This window comes from Pholcus phalangioides, unplaced genomic scaffold, assembly GCF_987345545.1.
Source record: "Pholcus phalangioides strain wild (caught in Gottingen) unplaced genomic scaffold, Ppha-v1.0 ptg000024l_1, whole genome shotgun sequence".
NCBI lineage: Eukaryota > Metazoa > Arthropoda > Arachnida > Araneae > Pholcidae > Pholcus > Pholcus phalangioides.
Window position 1 is genome coordinate 32,859,526 of NW_028301616.1, and position 25,624 is coordinate 32,885,149.

At 35.0% G+C, this 25,624-nt stretch overlaps 1 protein-coding gene across 12 annotated transcripts in view; it reads right to left on the reverse strand.

The window, feature by feature from the left end:
* Window positions 1-25,624, reverse strand: part of Rbp6 (RNA-binding protein 6) — a 481,799-nt gene that overhangs the window by 121,861 nt on the left and 334,314 nt on the right. For all 12 annotated transcript variants that reach the window (XM_089250878.1, XM_089250879.1, XM_089250884.1 and 9 more), the window contains exon 7: window positions 3,982-4,030. In XM_089250878.1, the coding sequence (XP_089107004.1) occupies window positions 3,982-4,030 (49 nt within the window). The remainder of the gene's footprint in view (window positions 1-3,981; window positions 4,031-25,624) is intronic.

The window sequence follows — 25,624 nt, forward strand, 5'->3', positions numbered from 1 at the left end:
GTAGATGACCCGCGGTCCTGTTCCAGATCACTTAAGTGGCCCGCGACAGGTTTTCAAACGAATGAAGTGACCCGCACTCTCGAAAGAGCACTCCGGTTGAGCACCCTTGATATAATGATCCAAACCGGAGAACACTCTCGTTATTCACCAGTAGGATTCCAAAATTTTATTTCTTTTTCATTGATATTTGCATAGAAGAGATCAGAAGGGTAACAAAAACCAATAACAAAAAAAATCCCGTTGCACCAATAACAATCAGCATCATCATCTCTTTAGGGCCACTTAGCGTAGAAGGGGATCTGGGGTGGGGGGAACCGCTGCCCGCACCGAAAATTCCTCTGGAAAATGACGTACAACAACAACAACCTCAGCCGCGCGCCATCAGAATTTTTATTAGCCATCATCCATGCAATATTGTGTGATGATGGGTGGCGGGTGCGCAGCATACACATACCTTTTATTAATACGGGACGGCCCTCTTCATTTCCATTCCCCAGCACACCCTCCCCTCCCCACTTCTTCGTCGGACCATCGCTAAGGCGATCAATTTTGCTTCCTATATCTGTTTGCATTCCAGAGTGGTTGTTGGTGGTACAGACACCGCTCTGGTACGTTGTTACTGGATGGAAGAGGGGTCGGAAAAGAGCGCGTGCTCTCTCCTCTCTCTCTCTCTCTCTCTCTCTAGCTCTAGCTCTGTACAGCAAAATTAATGGGGTTGATGGGGGGTCGGAGGAAAGGCTCATACATTACAGATTACGCAAACATTGCAAATTACCCTTAGGGTAAATCTAATAGGTTTAATAATTTTTCCGTTTTCTTCTCGGTAGAAATTCGTGGAGCGAATCGCCTCGTTGCGAATCTCTCTCTCTCATGGAGCGGCTCGAAATAAACGCTAATGACACGATAATAACATTACACCCCACCCCACCCCCCCACACACACATACATACATATATATACACATCAAACAGCGGCATGCTGTTGCCCGGTTTTAATGTAATACGCGATATTTCGGATAATAGGAAAGCATTTGTTCCAGTAACTGCTGCTGCTGCTGCTGCATCGAAAAACAAATAATTCCGGTTGCGCGTAGGAATTGGGTGAGCACCCTCTCGTGGCGAGAATACACTCACGATGTGCTACATAACACAGATTATGTATTCTTTAGCTGCCGGGTCCAAAGTTCAAGCACGCAGTCATTTTTTTTTCCTCTGTCGCGTTGACAAAAGTTTGTTCATGAAGATATTACGTACTTTCAATTCTTACATCTCTGTTGGCGTGAACGCGGTGAAAAATTTTCGATACACTTTTGAAAAATATACGGGGTGACTTCTAAATTTCCCATTGCCGCATTTTACTGGCGAACCGTTGATCTTAGAGGCGTACTTTCAATTAGAAAAATCATCCAAATAACGCTTAGAACTCAGAAATATACATCGTTCATGTTTGCTTAGTTATTAAAATAAAATAATTATCCTTCTATACGGACACCCTGTTCTCCTAAGTCCAGTTAGAATGCTGTTGCCCTATCTTTTCTGAGGATAACAAAAAAAATCCCTTGTGTATCTCTCTCTCTCTCTCTCCACACACAAGAGCAGTATTCACAAGTGCAATAATTCACATTCAGTCACTGAAAGTTCAAAAACTAGATGACCACAAATACTTAAAACACCTCTAGACACACATTTCTCTGAAGATATATGGACTAAAAACCCCAACACAATCTGTCATTGCGCGTTCGAATTCCGTACGGCAATAAGACTACACAAACTCTGTGCGGAACAGAAATATAGCGTTCAAAAACCATACCAAAAAATACCACAGATTCATTCTCCTCCACCAGAAAAATATCCATAAAAATATGCAATACGATACCGTACCCAGCGTATTATTTGCCTGATAGTGTAACAGCATCCGGAAACCACATAACATTTTCAATTGAAAATGTTTGTTTGCAGTTGGACATAAATAGAATTCGATTTCCTTCATAGACTCGTATTTCTTAAAAACCGCAAGCAGTTTTTGGGAAGGGCAGTCACAAGAGGGGAAAAAACATAATAAAATTGAAAAATAAAAGAAAAAAAGAAAAAGCTCCATCTGGAGGACGTGAAAATCAAATAAAAATCCCCGGTACCGACCAGAAATAACCAAAAAATAAAATAAAAATATGTACCGAACACAAAAAAATAAGAATTTCCAAGCAGCGGCGGGAAAGAAACACAATTTCAGCTGAACTGACAAACAACGGGATGGAGACGATCCCAAAATCATTTTGTGGAGACTCTCGGGGTAACTCAATTTTATTACGAAACACAAATAAAATATAAAATATATATTATATATATAAAGAAAACACACATCGTAAACTCGATGTGACGTTCGCGATAGGCTCGTGGATTCTCCCCATCCCCCCTACACACCCTACTGTAAATCAGAACTCTGCACAGGTCCATTCACAATAGGAATAGCAATGCGATTTGGATGGAAACTGTGGTGTCCGTTTTATAAACATCACAAAAAAGCAGTGATTTTCAAACATATTTTTTTTTTGACGTTAGTGGTCATTTTGAACATTTCGTTCGTCAACTGCCGACTCGAAAGGTAGATGGCAGCACCTCTGCGCCATCAGTTCTCATTGCCCATTCGGCATGATATATCACGACTTTACTCACACCTTTTAGGAGTGAAACGTCAGAGGAATTATCTGCATGAGCAGGATTGTTGCGTTGTATGTGTTTCGGCAAAAGCTCGAAATCAGCCAGTTCGGTCGTGGCCAGTGGCGTATTTACAGAGGTGGGGGGGGGGTGCTTAGCTGACTATACACCAGGGTGGAAAATTTGAGGAATGAGTATCCAAGAAAGTTATTAGAATGGGAGAAAGGTGTGTGTGACAAAATTTATGCATCCCTTAATAAATCTGGATCTGTCACGACAGCCAGCGCCTAGATCTGTGAGTGACCATAAAATTGACCTGAAGAGTTCATAAGCATGTGAATGAACAAAAGAGCGACTTGAAGCGTGAGCAAGCAAGTGAATGGCCAAAAGAATGACTTACAGAGTGAAGGACCAGGTCAGTGAGTGAGTTAGAGAATGTGAAAGTATTTGAATGACCAAAAGAGTGATCTAGAGCTTGTGTAAATGTGTAACTGAACAAAAGAGTGACCCGTAAATCAAGGAACCACGCCAGTGAGCAACCAAAGGATTTACCTGGCGAGTGTGCAAGCGTGTGAGTAACCAAAACATTGTGCAAGCATGTGAGTGGCCAAAACATTGCAGGAATATGGTGCGTATGTATATGTGAAGCTGTAACGTATGTATATGTGAAGCTGTAACGTATGTATGCTGACAGAGTTATGTTTGTCAGCGGTCTGCTAGTGCTGCCACCTGTGCTTAAGATTTTGAAATGAAAATGACAAAAGTCTAAATTTTCATCATCATCTTCCCAAATACATTAGGGCCAAGCGTATACGTGCTCACACAGAACTTTCCCGCAAGCACAAATTCGTTATAAATTCCTTGACGTCATGCTTACCAATTGCATTTGCGGTTCAGTATTTGTACGTAAAGGAGGTTAATAACTGCACCAAAGTGCAAAATATTTGAGCCTATTTTGAAGCAAGGCTATCATTTTACAGAAAAGCTCACTCTCGGAGGAGATGGTTATTTAAATGGTATTTAAGGGTGATACATCGCCATTTATTTTTCAAATTGGAAATTCTAAGAAATTTGGTGTCATTTTCTATGTTTTGATCAACTGCCTGTCTGTGGAGCAACTTTCTTTCGCAGCACACTCTTAATGGCTATAGGGTTGATTCCATGTAGCAATAAAATAGTTATCTGAAGTGATTCTAATGATGTGTTGATGTTAGAGCACGGCCATCAGAAATCACAAGAATCTCTCCCAAGTCGAGTTATCATGAATTCATCGAGAAAAGTTATTAATGTCACATAAGAGTACAGAATTATAAGTGAGAGAACTTACCCCTGTGTCTATTCGTTTGTTTATCAAACATCAACATGGCGTCTTCTATCTGTTTAATTGAAAGAAAATAGTATTTCATTTAACAACGGATTTATAACACAATTACAACGAGAGAAAAAAGTTATACACAAACACAAATTCAAAGGCCAACAAAGACAAAATGCTCAATGAGGTGACTGAGAAGAGATGCCCATAGAAGTATGGTTGCCGAATATATATCTAAACTATATCTCTCAAAATTGTTATAAGTTATATAAATAATACATTTACTCGAAGAAAAAACATGATACAAGATTCATGATTATGAAAAAAAGTCGATTGAACACTTGGTTTGACTTCAAGAATTTAACTGTATTACATTGCTGCTCACATTACATTATGCTTCATATTACGTTAATTCCAATTACTTTACCCCAATAAAACAGTCGATGCTCGTTATATCGACCTGCCATATTTTCATCGAAAACGGACGTTATATCGGTTCGTCATTATACCCCCCACAAGAGAAAACTTAGGATAATCGTTATATGAAACATTTGGAACTTGTCGTACCAGTCGTATAACTAGCGTCCCTTTAATTGAGAGAAAAAGGGATTGTTTGTGCTTACTGTACAGGCATGAAAGCTATAACGTCTGGATGTTATAGCTTATAAGATGAATGGTGTTATGTACTTTTAGGTGCTGTCATACCAATCTCTCATAGTATTTCAAATGATTGAATATAGGTTCGGAATAAATGCAATGTTTTGGGGGTTGCTTCTGTGTTGTGTCTTACCTATCTTGATTGATGATGAGGAAAGCGGTCTACTGTGGATGGAATCGCGCTATAGAATTGGGGAATACTTGAAGCCGCCACAATGCTCTGGCTGCTGGCGATTCCACCACTCAGCCAAAGTGTGCAAGCGGGAGAGCCTTTGTAAACGGTGTGGTGAAACAGGACATAGAATAGCCGAGTGCAACAAAAATGTAGAGGTAGGAACTGCGCTGACTGTAACAGAACCCGCAGGACGAATTTGAACGCTTATGTGTTAGTGGGGAGTGCCAGGTGTTGTAAAGGGAAATAACAAAACTTAGAATGATAGGGACTATCACTACTAGACTGGTAAAAGAGTTGTAGTAAATTTAAGCACGAAATTGCATAGTTAAATTGTATAACGGTCATTAAATGGCATTGTGTTGTGCCTACAGGTTGTGTCAACATTGTCAATATATTGTCAGGATTAAATTTTTAGAGATACGTAACACTATAAAGCTCATATTGTAATAATAAAGAACTGTGGCTTTACTCCGGCGGTGACCCATCTGTTAGAAATTCTTCGGAATATGGACTGGGCCGCTGTTTCGGTTGGTAAGTAAGTCGCAGGGGTTGAGTGGGGGGGGGGACCTCCAAGAGGGTAGGATTCACTTATACTATAGTTTGGTAGTATTCATTTCGAATTGGGGCACAAGCAGTGCCTCACCTCTCGTCCTGAGCCGGATTCCTCTCCGATGTGGGATCCTCAGATACAAGCGTATGCCCTTGGGGCGGGTCGAACAAACCAAATAACTTACCTATTTTGATGGACTTTTTTTTCTTTTTTTACGTGCTTACAGTCATGTTTCATTAGTGGGAAAACACCGTCAAATCAAAACCATTGACACGGCTGACAAAGAAAAGGCCCCAGGCTATCGTCCCCAAAAAATTATGAAGAAAAAAATTGAGGTTTAACCGACAAAAAAAAAAAAAAAATTAAAATAAAACAAACCCCCCCCCCCACGGCGGCGGAATTATTAAAGCCGCAAAAATTGTTCAAAATTAAAACAATCGGCTACTCATCACCTCTCACGCTTCTTAGCAATATCTATAAAAAACTTATTTTTACTTTCTTTTCTCCAGTTTCTCTGTTTCAGAAAATAGAAAAATTTCAAAATATGATTCCACGGGATTTTTTAAAATATTTTTGTGCATATTTAAATGAGAAGAATCAGTGGTAATTTTTTCAAAACTTTTTGGAAACATCACCTTGGGACCCTTTCTTTGTAAAAGTAATTCATATTGAAAATGAAAGAATCCATTTAGTAATGTTTGCTGATCGACTCCGTGGGGAAGGCATCGAAATGTTATAAACTTAAGAGATAAATTTGACTGTGATTAGATGTGGCATTATTATCTAATTACTTGATATCATTTCAAGCAAAAGTTCTTCGAAACAACGACTTGATCGTATAATCTCTTAATTCGAGAATTTTCACCATTGGAGACATAAATGTTGGAGAGGAATGAACATAAACGCGAAAAACAACACCATCATGAAATTTCGTTTCCCCATCTCTCATCACAGATTTTCATCAAAAAAAAAAAAATAAAAAGCTAATCTCCTCGTTCCAAAAAGTTGTTTCCAGATAATAATTTTTCATTAGTTTCCGTATAACTTCCATCGAAAAATCTTTAGGCCCTCCCTCTCTTCGCCCTGGAATTTGTTGTTAGATAAAAGATGACTAATAAAGATACCACTGAAGAAGAAATAAGTATTCTTTTTTTAAAAAAAAGAAAAAGATAGAAGAAAAGAATGTGACACTCGGGCAAAAGAATTTCTCGTACTCTTTTCCACGGTTTTATCGGTGGAAAATTCTTTTTATCTTTTTTTTTTTTTTTTATTCTACGCGTCATGATTTCCTGGAAAAGATGAAAAATAATGTGTACACACCCACACATACACGCGAGAAGATAAAATGAGAAGAGAGATTTTAGACCGTGATCTTTCTGTAGAGAGAGAAAGAGAGCGTTCTGCCATGTCGTCGAATGTGTATTTGTTCAAGGTATTAAGCATCCTAATTACATTGTCGTTTAAGGTTGCGAATACACATCCAAACTCTGGGGTTGTTATGAGAAAGAGAGAGAGAGAGAGATAGAGAGATGAGAGGGATCACATACTAAATTCGGAACGTTCTCTGTGGAGATCTTTCGTGTATACATTTTTGTTTCTCAGATCATTTATACGAGATAAGACTGTCTCGAGTAGTGGAAAAAAATTTGAAGAAAATGAAGATAATGTATACATGGATAAGCTTTGGAGAAACTCTGAGAAATAATTGGCCGTTAGTACTTAAACTACTTTGCAATGTTTCTAAAATGGAAGAAAGGAATCTAAAGGTTTCTCTTTTATTATTCAAAATAATGTTTTCTTTTTTCTGCCGGAGACGTTCAGTGTTTTGGTGATATTTGCCCTTCAATGTGCATCCTGGCACATGCGAGAAACGTTTTTTTAGACTCGTATTGCTGATATTTCGAATATGAATTTATAATTTTAAGCACATGTTCCTGAAGAAAGTAGTAGGATACATTATTAAGCAAAACAATTAACAAAAAAAAAACAACAATATAGATTTCTCTTTTAACCTCCAAATTGCAAGAATTGTCAACACGAATTTAAAAAAAAAAGTGATCTTTTAAGGGTTGATAAAATTTTGATATTATTTCCCGATAAGAAAAATCCGTTGGCTTTGAAAATATTTCCAAATAATAAGTTGCTAATAAAATTTCGAAAATAATAAACATAAAATAAAGACTAATCTGACTAATCAGGTTATTTTTTTTTTAAATCGATTGACTTTTTTATTAGAACTTTTTAAGGAAAAATATCGATTCAAGAACAAATTTTAAATGAAAATAACCTACAAGAAATGACACATTTTTAAATTTAAAACCAAAATTTAAAAAAAAGTAAAGTTTTTCTGTGTTTTGGAAGCCGAAACACAGTAGAATTCTGTGTGGAAACTATGAGACGGAAATGAAACGATAAAAATTGAGAACTTCATCACGTGATTTTTTTTTATTAAAAACTCGCTAATTTTCACGCATGCGGAGTGAACATAGCGATCACAGCTCTATATTCATATCAAAATCATTAACCTAATCCAAAAAAGACATAACATTCGACATCTATATTGACACCAAATTACGACGAAGGCAGTCGAAGAAACATAAAAGACTATAAATGCGGCCATTAATAAACTACTTCACCAAACACCGGACATATCGCTATATTGAAATTTACTCCCATTAAACAAGTTAGGTAGGAAATAAAGACGCCACGTGTTCGACGGTCGCCTCAAGCTCGTTACGGGAAATATCTTTTTAACCTACATTCTTCCACCGATTCCAGACTAAGACCTGAGAGCAACCTTCACGGTGATAGACGAGCATTTCACCACTGAGTCACTCGAGCAACCCCGTTAATAAACTGGAAACGAAGAACAATTGCTCGAGAAAAGAAATTCAAAAAATAGCAATGAGAGGTTTTTTTAACGGCACTTCGGTACAAGACAGAAATGCATGTATATATATATATATATATATATAGATACCAATTTTAGTATATTTTCAAAAGCCAGGGGGAGGCAACGGTCCCAGCTGACCCTACCAAAGGACAGGCCTGGCAGTGTCTGAAAATTGTAATATCACAGTAAATCCTCAACCCAATTTAAAAAGACTTTTATGACAGGCCGACTTACAATAAACGAAGTTGAAGCAAAAGTAAAATACAGTAAAACTTCGATGAAACGTCACTCGTTTAACCGCCGGTTTCTGTATCCGTCATCGTCTAAAAAATAAATAAATGCATGAGTATCAACATTCAGACATCTTCCAAATTGTCGCGCGAGGATTACTTTCACACCCTACTGTGAATAAAGCTGGAAGTGACTGTACTGTTATGGATGGTGAGTGACTAATCGTCGGTGGCCGAGGAGTTGAGCTTGAGATCTGGCCCGCCACAAACCCATCATTAACCAATCGTTATTGTGTTACATACTGGTTTCAGTGGTGACAGAGCACCCTGTGTGTTTGAACGAATGTGCGTTTCATAGTGCCCTAATTAACTTTCTCGGCATAACGTTACGATATATAGTGCTACTGTTCTGTATTTTCAAATTTCGATTTCGCCGCTATTATATTAAAGTTTATATTCATCGCTCTGTAAAATTAAGTACAATATGTATGTATTATTCACTTTTTTAAAGGATTTTATTTTAATTTTCGTTCCAAGGCCGCAGTCAAATCACGTTACTGTACATATGTAATAAGAGGTTTCTGTTATCCGTCACATCCCTGGTCCGGACGGTGAATCGACGTTTTACAGTACTGCAAATGCGGTTATTGAAGAAACTGGAATGGAGTAATATAATTGCTGCTGAAAGTACATACAAACTAAATCGTAAGAGAAAAAGCAACGGGAGGTTTCTAATGACATTTCGGCACATAAATAGATCTTCCAGTGAAATTGACTACTCAAACGTCTTATCCAGTGTTTCTCAAAGTGGGCAAGGCAATACCGCCCTCTAGGGGAGGGGGGTGATGGAACGGTTCACAGGAGCCGTAGAAGCTACGGGTATAGCATGTGACCCTATGGGCTCTTTCGAGATGGGGGGGGGGGGGTAAGAGAAAAAAATTTTGAAGAAGGGAGCGATAAAAGCAAAAGTTTGGGAACCTATGGTCTAATCATGAAGTTGCGCGAAATATGGGCATCCCGTTTAAAAAGAGAAAAAATACATATGAAATTTTCAATACATATTGCCAACAGAAAACTTATTATACCCTCGATATGTATCACAGAAAGTCTAATGTGTTAAAGATATACATATGTACGAGTTATGCAAAATTTGAAAATACTCTGTGTATAAGAAAAAGAGTAAGCAACCCGCTCTTCTAGGATTAATAAAGATAAGGTTCCTCCTCATTATATGCCATCAATAAATCAAGTTCCGGATACAAACAAAATCCGTGTTATGTACAGACTTTTGAGTATTACATCCAAAATATAAAATGTTCTAAGATAAAATATGGCTACAAATTACTTTAGAAAGGCTTAACGAAATAATTAATCAACAAGCATTATATATACGTCTCAAGAGAGAGAGAGAGAGAGAGAGAGAAAGCTAGACGCGCATTAGCAGTACAGGTGTAATCAATACCCCCACTAACACAAATAAATGAGCCATTGCGATGGGGGGAGGGAAGTTTTGCAGCCCATAGAGGGCGCTAACTTTCGCCATGAGAAGTAAAATTCTTAGGTATTGTAAAATCGTGGTAATTCACAATGTAATTTTCATTTTAGATGTTTCATTTATATCAGAACCTTTATTAATATTGTTCCTTCATCACTTTCCAATATGCAAACTATACTAGCGGTGCTAACAACATTGTTCCCCGCATAATCGAATACCCCCGCTTAATCGGATATTGTGTGCTAGAACTGTTAACATCCGTTTAAGTGGGGCCTATTGTAGTTGTACGAAATATAAGCAGCGTCTGTTATATTTTTGAGTATTACATAGAAGATGTAAATGTTTCAAGTTGAAACATGACTGCAAATTACGCTGGAAAGATTAACGAAGTAATTAATCAACGGTATACGTCTTGAAAGAGAGAGCTAGACGAGCATTAGCAAGTACACGTGTAACCAATACCCTAACACAAATAAATGGTCCATTGCGATGGGATGAGGAGAAGTTTTGCAGCTTTCACGGCGGTGTTCAAATGGCGAACTTACGAAAGACACGAGATGGCAACTTTTTGAAAAGGCACTCAGCAACCTTTCAGGCACAGCATACACGATTCCCACACGGTGTCAAATGTTAACACTATGGGGGAAGAGAGAGAGAGAGAGAGGGCGGTGGTTGTGAAAGACAAAAATCGAACAGCCCCATCACTTCTCTTTCTTAGAAGTGCAATTTGTCGTCGTTCCCACCGTTGTTCTTTGACGACGACTTTCCATCTACCACCGCCACCAACCACTCCTTCTTAGAGTCTGGCAAGAAGGATACACACACACACACACACACACACACACACACAGCAGTGATTAGCGAGCTGACAGAACCTTTTGGTGGATAAGCAAAAGGAAGGCTTTTGCTTTCGTGGAAGAGGTCAGTTGGGAAGGTGGAGAAGAACAAAGAAGAACAGGATAAACAAAAGATTTAGCGATGCCACGTCCGAAGAGAATGATGATGACGAAGATGAAAGAGAGGTTTGGGGGGAGTGGGCGCGAAATATACCTTTCGCTCACTCGCTCGCCCTAGGATACTAAAGGCACTTCCTATCAAAGCTCTTCTTCCAATGCTATTCTTCTTATCCCTGAAGGGAGTGGGGGGGGGGGGGAGCTAGAAGAAAATAGCTGACGTCGGAATAGATCAAATTAACTCACGAGTGTTGGACTGAAGTCTATGGTTTCTGATGGATAAACGTGGAAGACAAAAATCACGCTATTTTATACGATAAGTTCTTTTTATCAGTTTTTTTTTTTGGCGAGATGATAGTGATGAAAATGAAACTTGATTAGCTTATGGCTCAGTTTTGCAACCGAAAATATTTCCTAGACGCAACTAATTGCTTTTTCGCGAATATCTGATTATTGTAAAACTCATCTCCTAATTCGATTAGCGATCGGCTTCAATTTCTTGCTTATTATTGTATTGAGAGAGGCACGTCGCGTGATTTTGGCTGAAGTTATTTTATGACGTTTTGTTTTTGCTGTATGTGTGTGTGTGTGTTATATCCTTGTTTGCGGTTGTAATTGTCTACGATGCTCCGCCCCGTGTGTGTATATGGCAGAGTATAAATAAATTCTAATTATCCACTTCGAAATGTCCCATAAATCCGTAAATGGTATGAAAATTCGTAAAAATCGAAATAATTGGTGTATTTGAATGAGTATTTTTTGTGCAGGAAAAAATAGTTTAAATTTCTGTCGATAGAGAACGCTGTACGAGACAGAGTCCATGCAAATGCAGGCGTGTGCGATCAACAGCTCACACGCAGTTCCGAATTTCTGCAATTTTTATTACCGTTAACGAGTCGGGTTGGAAATAAAGGCGCTACCCATCGGCGGTCGCCTAAAACTCATTAGTGGAAAATATCTTGCTATGTATATTCTTCTCCAGGTTCGAACCTGGGACCTGACGGCAACCTTCACGGTGGAAGACGAGCATCTTACCAGCACGCTACTCGGAAGCTAGCTCGTTTGCGTGCTACTGGCGCTCACATACGCTTTTTATGGCGATGTTGATATTGGTGTATATAAAGCACTATTGATGAAATTGTTTTACTTCGGACAATAATCGTCGGCTGGAGCTTTATTAAGACTTAGGACATAAATTGAAGAAAGGTTCTGTTCAAATTGGAATGGTTGTCGATGTGAACCAAAATTTTTTTCTGTCAACGAAAATTTGAACTAAGTGTTGTTTCTGGACCAAAAAAAAATCTTCTTGAGAAATAACTTTTTTCTGCAAATTGAATTAAAATATACCGATCCCTTCAGTTTTAAAGAATTTTTAAACTAATTATTTTGTTTCATAGCCGACTCCAAGAGACTGAAGAAATCACTTTGTAACAGCGAAATTGAAAAATAATGGAATTCCAGGTTTTTATATTGTTTCTATCTGAACTTATTTGAGGGGTTACAAAAGTTTTCGTTAACACAATACTTTTTCGCTATAACGGTATTCGTTAAAACGGGAATCGACTGTATAGTTTGGGGGAACTCACCAACAAATAATTTACAAGAATACGGTGTTTTTTTTGTAGTTTCATACAAATTTGTCGCATTTGACGTCTTTGCTTAGACATAAGCTATAGAACAAAAATAAGATTAGAACATTCATATATGCATAATTTGCAATTTATTCTCGTATTTATGTTGTAAAACACTTCTAGGTCGGTATATTTATTGTTTCTTCTAAAAGTGAACGGGAGTCTTGAAAATTTGAAGAAGAAAAAACATTCTCACAGACACGACAGAATTTAGAAGCAAAAGAAATGTTATTCGTCAAAAAATAATTGGATATGAATCCTCGCAATCTTAGATAGATGATTCAATCATATTCGAAACCCAATGAAATTTGGCTTAGTGTGAAAAACGGAAAATAAATGAGAGAAAGAGAGAGAGAAATATAGGAAAGTAAATAAATGATTTGATTCAACATAAATGAGGAACTTATTTTCAAAATGTAACAGCTCCACTTTTTCTCCAAATGCACTTTTCAACGGTTTTTGGACCTTTGGGATGAGTTCTATCGGATTATGCAACAGGATTTGTTCAAACGGGAGTAACTTTAGTTGAAGTCACAATGTTTCTACCAAAATATACATATTTCAACTGGTTCATTCACTTCGGTATTTTTCATTCAAAAGGGAACATAACAAAGCAGTTGTCCTATTGGCGTTAAGGGAAATCACTTTTAAAGTCTCATTCGACACTAGAACGTCTCGATAATGGACACCCACGTAACCGAATACTTTGTGAAACGCTAACGTGGAGTGTCCGTACATTGAATACCGTCGACGAAATTGAAGAAAGTGTCTGTCCGTTATAGGAGGTTCCACTTTAGAATGATCGTGTTTTTTATGTTATTCACAAGAGATAAGCAAGGGTACCTTACTTGGCTGGATGAAATCTGCTGAAAGCAACGGCTAGAGTAGAAACTTCCAATTTTTCTCAGACTGATACTAGCTCCAATTTTGATCAGAAGGTAACATTTCAACTAATTTTCTTTCAGAACGGAACGTTTCAAAAATTTGAATACTGTTAACTACTTTGAATGTTGATCAAGAAACATAACATTTAAATATTCTTATGCGACTGATTTATGCTACCTGTTTAGGGGTATTTTCTACATTTTGTAAAGCAGTCCAATCAGAAGAAAAAACGTTTTTCACTTCTACCGTAAATTTAGCAAAAGTAGAAACGTTCCCTTTTTGAAAATAAGCCCCTGAAATAAAGTATGACAATTCCATGGAATGCATTTTCACTACGCACAAACAATAAGTAAACATCCAACTGAATATACAGTCGAATCCTGAGATAACAAACTCCAAGATACCAGAGAAATCACTTCGCAATCACGAAATTTCGTTATAATGCAATTCCAGATTATTACATTGTTTCTATGTAAAGTTATTCGAGGGAATAGAAAAGTTTTTGTTAAAACGAGATTTTTTTTAGCTATAACGGTATTCGTTAAAACGGGAATCGACTGTATTCCAGCATTGTAAACTAAGGGAGAAAAAAACATCGTGGACAACATTCAAAAGGCAAAATCACCTCATACTAAATAAGCTAAAAGCCTATAAGAGAAATATTCGAACAAACTCTTTGAAAAAAAGATCAATAGCATCGTTTCATTCGCGGTAGTTTTTAAATTCTAGACATTGTTTTCTTTTTTAAATATTCATTAATTATACGCGGCGTGTCAAAAACCAAACAAATAAAATTTAGAGTTCCGTGAGATATTTATTAATGTTATGCTAAAAACCAATGTTATGCAAAAAGTTGAAAATTTTCCATCGGAGCTTAAATAACCTATTACAATAGTCTTTTATGCATTTTGTTTTTATTTGTTATTTAAATTAAAAAAAAAAGAACAAAAAACTGCTCCATCTGGCGGTGACCCGGAAAACTATACGGCTTTTCCTGATTACAAAATCAATATGCTAAACACATGGAAGGGAAAGAAAATGTTAACAACTTTTATCTATATTCAAACAAACGCTGAATTCAAAACGGCGAGGAGAAAAGAAGAAGAAGAAGAAAAAAAAAAAGAGACCATATAATAATATCCAGCGTAGCTGAAAAAAGAAAGCTGAATGTGCATCAGCTATTTTTGGATAAGAGCTGAATATACGGAGGAGAAAAAAAAAAACTTAGGTGTGTTTCCCCGTTCGTATAACACATGTGTTACGGTATGAAGATGAGGAGGGAATCAAGTATAACATGTACTAAGCTTGAAGAAAAAAAATCATTTTTTTTTATAAACAAGAGCAATGAAAACATACCTCATCCATGTTAATTCTTGAAACGGGATACTTACAGAAAAGCTAAAAATATTCCGACATTAGGCTTCAAGATCACGTCTCTAAGGCGTAAGAAAAGCTTCTGCATTCCAGTATGGAAACGGGAATGATCCAAAAAAAAAAAAAAAAATGTCTTCAACTCATATTTTTTCACATTACCATGTTTTTTTATACTTGACTTTTTTTCCCCCTTATATTTCTAGCCCTTTCCCGTAATGATCACCAAGTTCCCCCTGACTTCTTACAGAGTTCTGTGAATTTAAAAAAAAAAAATTGTATCCCATTTACGACCGCAATTTAAAAGGAAGTAATAAAATTCAGGAACATAAAGCACTTTCTTTCTCTTTTCTTCTTATTTTTAAATTATGGAAAAAGAATGTTGCTAATATTTTTTCTACCAATTTTATTTTATTTTGTCTGTTCGTGACGTTAAAAAGCAGTTACAAAAAATTTCGTTCCTAGCATTTCGAGTACGAAACAAATTTATTAATAGAATTTAGTCATTTTCCAAAATGCATAAAATATTGAGGGGGGAAAAAATGTGGATTGATCTCTGGGTAATAATAATAATAATAATAATATACTTTTTTGTGTATAGCACTCCGTGGTCTTATACTTGAAATTCAGAACTTCAGCTATTTTGGAAATAAGTTTCTACCTTGTATGAGTGGTTAGGAAGCATTAAAATGAAATCACATTCGTAGGTTAAATGCGAAGTATGCAGTTGTACAGGACGCAAAAATATTTAGGGCCATAAAATGAATGAAAATACATTCGTAACGTTATTCGAGTTTTCGTTTTACTTACTGGAAAAAAAAAATCCCCTGCTCTGATTGAAATTTTATTAAACTGTAGACATGTCATGGCAGTGTTACGCCTTAATAGCAAACACATTTTTAGCTGCTAGTATTACAGATGCAGCAAAATTGTCACATCGGGCTGCAAAATAACCAAGTCCATCACTACATATTCGAATGATCCGATACACTGTGGGTCTGAAGACTCTGACAGAAGCCCACCATTTAGCGCTATCGCTTTTGGCGTCTCTACTTATGCTCTGTTGTGTGAATATGGTTCAGTTATGATTAAATATGGTTTATAATACGGTTCACTTTTATTATAAATATGGCTTAATAATATGGTTAATTCTTATTAAATATAGTTCATGATATATTTCATTTCAATTAAATATGGTTAATTTCAATTAGGTCTGGTTGGTTTTGACAAAATATGGTTGATTTTGACTGAATATGGTAAATTATGGTTTTATATATATGAAAAAGCGATTCGTAATTAAAATGAATAATATTTTTTAGGTTTTCTTATAATATTCATACAGTAAAGTTATATGCAGTGAAGTATTAAATAGATAAGGTAGAGATAAGAGAATTTTTCAAGAGTCCTCTTTTTTCACTCTCGCCCTACGTGTTTTCTTTCGCTCTTACATGTATAGAAAGATGCATTATATATGTGTGGAGAAAAATCAGAAGTGGAAGGAGGGAAAGAAAAGCCAGCGTTACTTTGCGGGGGGGGGGGAGAGAAAGGATATAGACAAGAGATTATAGGCATGCGAAGTGGATTATCTTTTCACCCTCACCTTACCTGTTCTCATTCGCTCTTATGTGTATATAGTAGAAGGTTACATCATATATATGTGGGGGGGGGGAGGAGTCACTAATAATTGTATAGAAATAACAGGGAAGTAAGAAGAACAACTTCGTAGGGTTACAACAAAGCTTCGCGATGGTGAAGAAAGAGGAAAGAAAACACAGAAGACTAGTTTGAATTTATTCCACTGGTGTTTGGGCGTAATATACATCCGTGATCGTAAAGTGGTTTAGAAATTAATATAGAACTTTTAAATAACCGCGAAAGCGTGATAGCGTTTTTCAAATGCTCGAGTACTGTAAGGAATTATGAAAAGGCAAAAAGTCTACGATTTTTCTAGAAATTTTTTTCCTTATTTTCTTTCGAAAAGTAAGAAAATTTAATTAAGAGACGCAAAATTTTCTTCTTAAAAATCAGACGTTTTGGTATTTTTCTAAGTTTATATTTTCATATTAAACTTTAATAATAGAAAAGTGAGATTTTTCAAGTGGTGGGGGGAAAAAACCCCGTGTTTAACGAAGAAATAGCTTATAACGTGTTTTTTTTTTTTTCATTTAAGAGAGGTATTTTTTTAATGTTTTGTGTAACGTTATATTTTAATCTGCTCAAGATTTCAAACACAATCCAAGTAAATGATTTCACGTTACTCGAAAAAAAATTGGAAATATTTATATATAATATTGAAAATTGGATGCAACTAGATAAAAATTCAATTCCATTTACCTGCAGTAAAACTAGGGCGGAAAATTCACCGCCACGCAATTCACCGACATGGCAGTTCATCTGCAAAATGATATAGTGAGTGGATGGATGAGCAACTGAATATAATTGATCAAGTGAGTCAGGGAATTAGCGAGTGAGCAGGTGAGAAAATGCGCGAGTGAGTCACTCATGCGTTCGATCACTCATAGCATGATCACTCACTCATGCGTTCGATTACTCATAGCATCATAGCATGATCACTCACTCATGCGTTCGATTACTCATAGCATCATAGCATGATCACTCACTCATGCGTTCGATCACTCATAGCATTATCACTCACTCAATCGCTCACTCGATAACTCACCCACTCACTCACTTACTTGGTAACTCACCCACTCACTCGCTCACTAGATAACTCACCCACTCACTCACTTACTAGGTAGCTCACTCACTCAGTAGTCATTCCTACTTTAACTCACTTGGTTACTAATATAGTTATTAATTCACCCACTCACCTCATAATCCCTCGGTCATTCATACGTTAACAAACTCGGTCATTCACTCACGCATTGACTCGTATGGTTATTCACTCGCACATTGACTCGTATGGTTATTCACTCTTGCACTCACTCATGCAGTTACTCAATCGTTACTCATATGTTTATTAACTCGCTCACTCACTCATGCCGTTACTCACTCACCCACTCACACGGTCACTCATGCCGTTACTCACTCACCCACTCACACGGTCACTCATGCCGTTACTCACTCACCCACTCACTCACGCGGTCACTCATGCCGTTACTCACTCACTCACTCACTCACACGGTCACTCATGCCGTTACTCACTCACCCACTCACACGGTCACTCATAAAGTCACTCCCACACTTGATTGGTTACTCACTCGCTCACACATTCATTCACTGCTCAATCACTCTGACACTCACTCACCAGTGACACAACCGTTATCGGTGAACGTTTCCAAGAGGTGAATCCTCCTATCAGTGAATTTCGTGGCGGTGAAGTGTTTCCGATGGATTTCCATAAATTCCAAAATAAAAATCTGGAAATACATCAAGAAAGCAAATATCAAAAATATATCGTTCCCAAATCATATCAAGAACTTTCCAGAACGAAACTGAAGACGTAAATCTTTGAATGAGAAACTTCAGAAAAATTGCATCACGCAAAAAAACAAAAAATCTTGGTGAAGGAACTTTTACCAATTAAAAAATGTTTAAGTTTATTTAAATGCAAAACCTGTTCCAACCAAATATTTTGGAGAAAAAAAAAATCCATTCTGAATTTTTCGGAAAGACATCACTTGAATTCACTGAAGAAGTTCAAGGACTTCACCCGAAGAAAAAAAGGATAAAATTTCATCTTTCTTTTATAAAAGAGAGAGAAAACATGTCTCGAAGACTGCTTTTGCTTCTGAATATCTTACCAGGCACGTCTGTCTTTTTTTTTTCTCTCTCCTTCTTCAGTTTCTGTACCCACTATTTTTTTGGTATTCTCCAATGCTACTTTTTGTGAATTTTTTCCACTTCTCTTTCTGAATACATTCTTCCATAGTTTTGATTTCTGGGAAGGAGGAGAGAAGGAAAGAGAAAAGGCACGATCCACACACGCGCGTTTCTTCTCTCTCTAGAAAAATTCACATCCCACTATTTTATTTTCCTCGATGAGGAGAATAGAGTGAGAGTTTGTCCTTCTCTATGTGTATCTCTCTATTTTATTTTTATTATTTCCGATTCGGTTTTTAAGGTTCGTTAGGTTGGATTGTCGGATGAAATTTTCGAACCGGTGGATCACTGACGCTGAGGATAGTTTCGAAAGCAAAAACGTCCAGTCAAGTGTCCCCAGAAGATGGGCTGAAACTTCTTTATATTTTTCCCCTTTCACGAGCGTGTTTCGCTGAATTTGGTGGAATTCGAAAGTGTTATTTTCCTGAGATCAAAGTTTCTAAGGGATGTGTTATGTAAGAGAATTTTCCGCGGCTGAGAGATACGCATTGGAGTTGAGAATTTATTGAAAAACATAATGTGCCGCAATTGACGTGTTAGAAAATAATACAATCAGTCCCGCTTACTTTCATCTTTGGACACACTTGCTTGACGTACCATGCGTATGAGGTTCAGGATTATCGGCATGTGAGACATGCCATTGTGTATAACACGCTGTATAACACAATTACAGTGTATGACCATGAACTCTTTGAAGGGTGCTAAGCCAGCACCTCCTAGAGATAGAAGGCCTCCGCAGTCCGCTTGTGACGTCAGTAAGTGGTCCATTTTCCCTCAGAATGTTCAGGGAAAAAAATTCCCTGGTCGTGTTAGTATCATCGTTTTGAGGAAAAGAAATGATCGGGCACGGAAGTGGCGATTTCTACGCTCACATCCAATCACCATGTGGTATTTGTAAGCCAATCAGGAAGATTCTACGCCAACATAAGAAACGAAATAGGATGCTGTATTTCAAAATGTGGCAAACTTGTTACGTAGTCTGGATGACGTTTATGGCAAACAGTGCAGAGGGCTTCTATCTCTAGGAGGTGCTGGCTAAGCCCCCATACAAAGTTTATTGGAGGAGGGGAGGCCATCAGCCCGAGTCCTCAGGTTCCGGTGTCTATGTCTAACGGGATATAGGTAAGGTGAACTCATCTACCGATACACATACAAACGTAATCTGCATTGTGATAGTCGAATTCATTTCTCAAAAATAAGAACAATTTAGAACTCAAAACAGTGACAAACTGAACATGTTTGCGAAAATAAGAGGGCAGTCGAACAATATTTTGCATGAACGGAGAGGATGTCCTGTGAAAATGGGACGTGTATATAGCCTGTGTTTTAAAATTCGTAGAGTGGCGCGCGTATCGAAAATAATCTAGATAGTGGCACGGCTTGGGAAATGGTTGGCCACCCCTGGTCTATGAGGACTTTTCTCTGCAAGCCGTATAACGCGTACTTCAGTATAACGTATACAACCCTGAATAACACTTAAGCAGCTCTTATTCAAATTGATTCCTACGAAATTAATCAACGTTTTTCAATCATAAGAAACTCAAAAAAACTTAGAATTCATCAATAAAAACGCAGTTATTCTTAAGTATGATAAAATCACACACAAATAACCAATAATGAAATTTTCTCAAGTTCAACGTAAATTCAACTGTCAGACTTTTTTTCATTCTTCTTCAAGTCTTAGTCTCTATTATTTTACGATTCAGAATCAAGTCTCGGATGCAACCCAAAAAAGAAGCCCATTCTGAATATTCAGTCGAATTTTTCTCTACAGAAAAGAAAAATATTAAATAGGAGTCTGGTTTATATTCCTGAACGATTTTTTGAAAATCTCTCACGAAGGAAAAAATATGTATAAAAAATGTGTATATATATATATATACACACACACATACATATATACATACATATATTTCATATATATATATATATATATAGATTTTCTTACTTTAACTCAAAAACTCGGTCTAAAACAACGACGAAAAAGAAGAAGAAAATTCAACGAAACTGAAACTTTCGGAAAAAGAAACACTTTAAACTCAGAATAATACAAAAAAAACGGAAAAAGATTTTCGTTTTCCAGACTGTGTTAAAAAGAACGGGGGAAAGTCAAGACATAGGCATATCGAATAGTGCGATTCAGATAAGGAAAATAATAAATATAAACTATATATGCACGGAAATGTTTCTTACTTATTTCTCACGCGCCATCGCTTTAGATACCGTCCGAAAAAAATACATATGAAGCGATTCTGAATTTTCTCACCGTATGCCCTGCATTTCCCACCCCCCCCCCCTACAATTTTCTTCAACAATTTACTCGACGAATGTAAAAGCAATAATAAAGATAGAAAAAAATTTAATACTTGCATTTAAAAAAAATACTAAGAATGTAATATAAGAGTTATGCTTCAAGAAAACTGGAGGGGATAGATAATATTAAATGAAAAATAAAGGATATATATATATATATATATATAATAAATGATACATATATATAGAAAATAAATTATATATATATACAGAAAATAAATGATTAATAACAAACAATAAATGCCTAATAATGAATAAAAATAAATGGTAGATAATGAACGAAAACAAATGGTAAATAATGAATGAAAATAAATGGTAAATAATGAAAGAAAATAAATGGTAAATAATGAAAGAAAATAAATGGTAAATAATGAAAGAAAATAAATGGTAAATAATGAAAGAAAATAAATGGTAAATAATGAAAGAAAATAAATGGTAAATAATGAATGAAAAAATAATAGAAAATAAATCGTGATGAGAGAAAAACCATCAAATGAATTATGTATGTTATTATGGTTTCTATCATTTTTTAAGATGATATCGCATCAAAAGGATAGATTCGATAATTATCCATCAGTGATTATTATTTTCTAAGTCCTTGTGTCACCAATAAGATGTCAATCTGGGCTGACACCAGTTTGCACTGACAACCATGTTCCAATCATAAAAAACTCGGAGAAGTTTAATATGCATCAATAAAACGCATCTGTTCTTTGCGATAAAAATATTACCTAAATATAAATTTATATTTTATATCGACATTTTCTCAGGCTCAGCTTACATACATTTCAGACATTATTTTCATTTCTTAACTCCTCTATTATTTTACGATTCAGAATCAAATCCCTCATGTAACTAAACCAATTCTAAATATTCAGTAGAGTATTTCTCGACACAAAAGAAAATACTAAATAGGAGTCTCGTTTATATTCCGGAGCGATTTTTTTGAAAATCTCTTACGAACGGAAAAAGTATTTATCAATGTATATATATATTCTCAACGGCCGTTTCTCTCATTTTTCAACTCAAAAAACTGGGTCCTCAACAACGGACAAAAAATAAGAAACTTCAACGAAACTGAAACTTATGGAAAAGAAACACCTTAAACTCAGAATATAATACAAGAAAAAAAAACGGAGAAAAGATTTTCATTTCCCAGACCATGTCAAAGGGAACGGGGGAAAGTCGAGACATAAGCATCGAATAGTGCGATTCACACGGGGGAAAAATAATAAATATAAACTACATATATATGCACGAAAAAATGTTTCTTTCTTACATATTTCTCACGCGCTATCGCTTCAGATACAGTCTAAAATGATAACACAGGGAGCAATTTTGAATTTTCTCGCCGTATGAACTCCTACAATCCCCCTCCCCTTCAATTTCCTTCACCAATTTACTCGACGAATATAACAGTAATAATAAAGATAGGAAATTTTAATACTTGAAATTAGAAAAATGAAATTAAAGAAAAAAATAATAAGTCAACGAATATGTAGTATAAGACTTACACTTCGAGAAAACTGGAAGTTATATAATTTTTTTTGAGATAGAAACAACATTTTTGTAATATTTTTCCTCTCTTAATTGCGAGAATCGCAACCAGAGGCTGAACTCAGTAAACGAAAATGAATATGTAAAAAAAACAACAACAAAAACTAAATATATAGAAGTAAATAGACTTTGAGGAAAATAAACTCGAGATGGAGCTAGAGTTTGTAGAAAAACAGTTATTCTCGGTTTTGAATAAAGAAGCAGCAGTGAGAGAGTAAAGTTGTTGTAATTATTATTTATCGTGGTCCAGTTTATATAATTGCAGTCTTGTTTTATCGTGACGTTGTTTCTTCATTATTTTATGAGGTTTTTTGGTTCCGAAGAGAAAAATTTAAGTTTGACTTTCTTGTGTGTTTTAATTTTTCAAATAAAAAGTTATTTTCCTTTATTCAGAAATGTATTTAACAATGCAAAAAGAAAAATATATGTTTTCTTTTAAGATATATAAATAAAATAATTTATTATTTTTATGTATTTATGATTTGGTGCATCAATTTGTAGGGAAAGGTATGTTTACAATGAACGAAGGAAAAATAATATTTTTTAGTTTTTTTCAATCTATATATCTTTGATTCGGTTAATTATTTTTTAAAACAGGAAAAATTTTGTATTCGTAAAACAAATATTCGTTTAAATAAATATAATTGGTTTCTTTCTATAAATTTTTTCATTAATTATGTAAATAAAAGGAAAAGGAATAAAATTTCATACAATGTGAATATCATATTTTATACATGATTTAAAAACACATGTTTTCGATGTTTTGAAATTTCAGGAGGATTTTGATCATAATTATTTCATATATTTTGGGAATGCTTCCCATTTTGTTTTCAATGTTACGCCTAGATATAAAAAAATTATAAACAATAAATGAAAATAAATGGTAAATAATAAATGAAAATAAATGATAAATAATAAATGAAAATAAATGATAAATGAAAATAAATGATAAATAATAAATGAAAATAAATGATAAATAATAAATGAAAATAAATGATAAATAATAAATGAAAATAAATGATAAATAATAAATGAAAATAAATAATAAATAATAAATGATAAATAATAAATGAAAATAAATAATAAATAATAAATGATAAATAATAAATGATAAATAATAAATGAAAATAAATAATAAATAATAAATGATAAATAATAAATGATAAATAATAAATGATAAATAATAAATGATAAATAATAAATGATAAATAATAAATGATAAATAATAAATGATAAATAATAAATGATAAATAATAAATGATAAATAATAAATGATAAATAATAAATGAAAATAAATCATGAATATAAATAAAGAAAAAATATGTTATTCTTATACTTCATTTATGAATTTAGAAATATTTTTCTTACACAACTTATAATTCTTAAAATACTCACCAAACATTATTTTGCATTGATATAGTGATTATTTTGGTGAACGACTAAGCTCAAAAAGTGATAGAAATCGCTGTTTTTACAGCATGTTAATTAGTAAATATTTGAAAAACATTGGGAAAGTCAATGATTTCCAATATCACATGACATGTTGTAGAATTAAAAAGGTGTTTCTTAGATACATCTTTCTTTAGCTTTCACGGCTATATAAATGCAATACTTTTTAAAGAAATCTAGTCTTGATTCCTTGTCATTCGATTTTTTTGAGAGCTGTTGATAAAAGAAAACTGCATGTTTCAATTGGTCATTGTTACTAATCAAAAAATCTACTCTAATTAATTAAATTGTCGTGTTTCAGTTAAAAGTTAATGATATTGTGTTTGGATCTTACAAAAAAACTGGGCTACATTATGAGAATTACCAAACATTTTAAAGATACTAAAGTTCTAACTGTGCTGTTTAACTCTATTATTCTTTCCAAACTTGAATATGCATGTATTATTTGGGACCCAGTTTGATGATTACCAAATAAAATTACTGGAGTCAGTCCAATACAGATTTTTCAAACATTTATTTTTCAAAAAGTTCGGTGTTAATCATGATATTCTTACTGGTACGTTTTTACGCTCGTTATTTCATGTTGTTGGTCCAAGCGATCGAAGAGATCTTTTATTGATATCCTTTTTCCAATAAGTTGTTCCAGAATAAGATTGATTGTATGCAAATTTTACAGGAAGTTAATATTAATGTCCCAATGTACCGAACGAGATCTTGTAATTTATTAAGACGTACAGAACAAATTTATGTAATTTTGATCCTATTTATAGATTCAGCCAGTTATATAATTGTCGAACAGGGAATCTAGATGTTTTTGATTCCCCCTTTAATGAATTTTAGAAATCACCTTTTTAAGACTATCGAGGCGTAGTCTCCTGTTTATTATTATTCATGTAATTCATGCATTTTTCAGCTTTATTTGTTACTATTTATTTTGTTTGATGTGCAATTATGTTAATTTTTCCCCTCTCCAACTGTAACTGGATATTTCTGTTGTTAGAATGATGATGATGATAAATAAATAAATAAATATTCTAACAGCAAAATTTACATCCGTATTTGTGAAAAAAAGTTTTCAATGCGTTTTTTATGAGAGTGAACCATAGCTGGGCTATACAGGGTTTCCTGCAAGTGCTAATGTGCCCTTTAAATCATCAACCGTCCGTCGTAGAGGCATGATTCCAATTTAAAAGAAGCTCAAAAAGTGTTCAAAAATTATCCTGCACCACTTTTGTGAATGGAAATATAGTGTGTCGCAAAATAAAAAAAAATTAAATATTTATACGGTGCCCTTGTCCTCTAACTTCCAATTAAAAATTTGCTGCACTGTATCTCCTGAGACAAACAGGAAAAAAATCCACGCTGCCAAGTGCAATATTTGCTAAGATATTTGAATTCAAAAATCGGAGAAATGTTATGAAAGGAGACATAAAAAACTAATGAGTACTTAGTTCCGTCATTTACGCTGTTTTTCCCAACTTTTCTCCGATTTTTGAATTCGAATATCTCAGCGAATATTGCACTTAGAAACATGCAATTTTTTTGGTTGGCCTCAGAAGAGACAGGAAAACAACTGTATATGTGTAAGTTAGAGGACAAGGATATCGTATGAAAATTTAGATTTTTATTCTGTTAAACTGCATTTCCTCTCTCAGA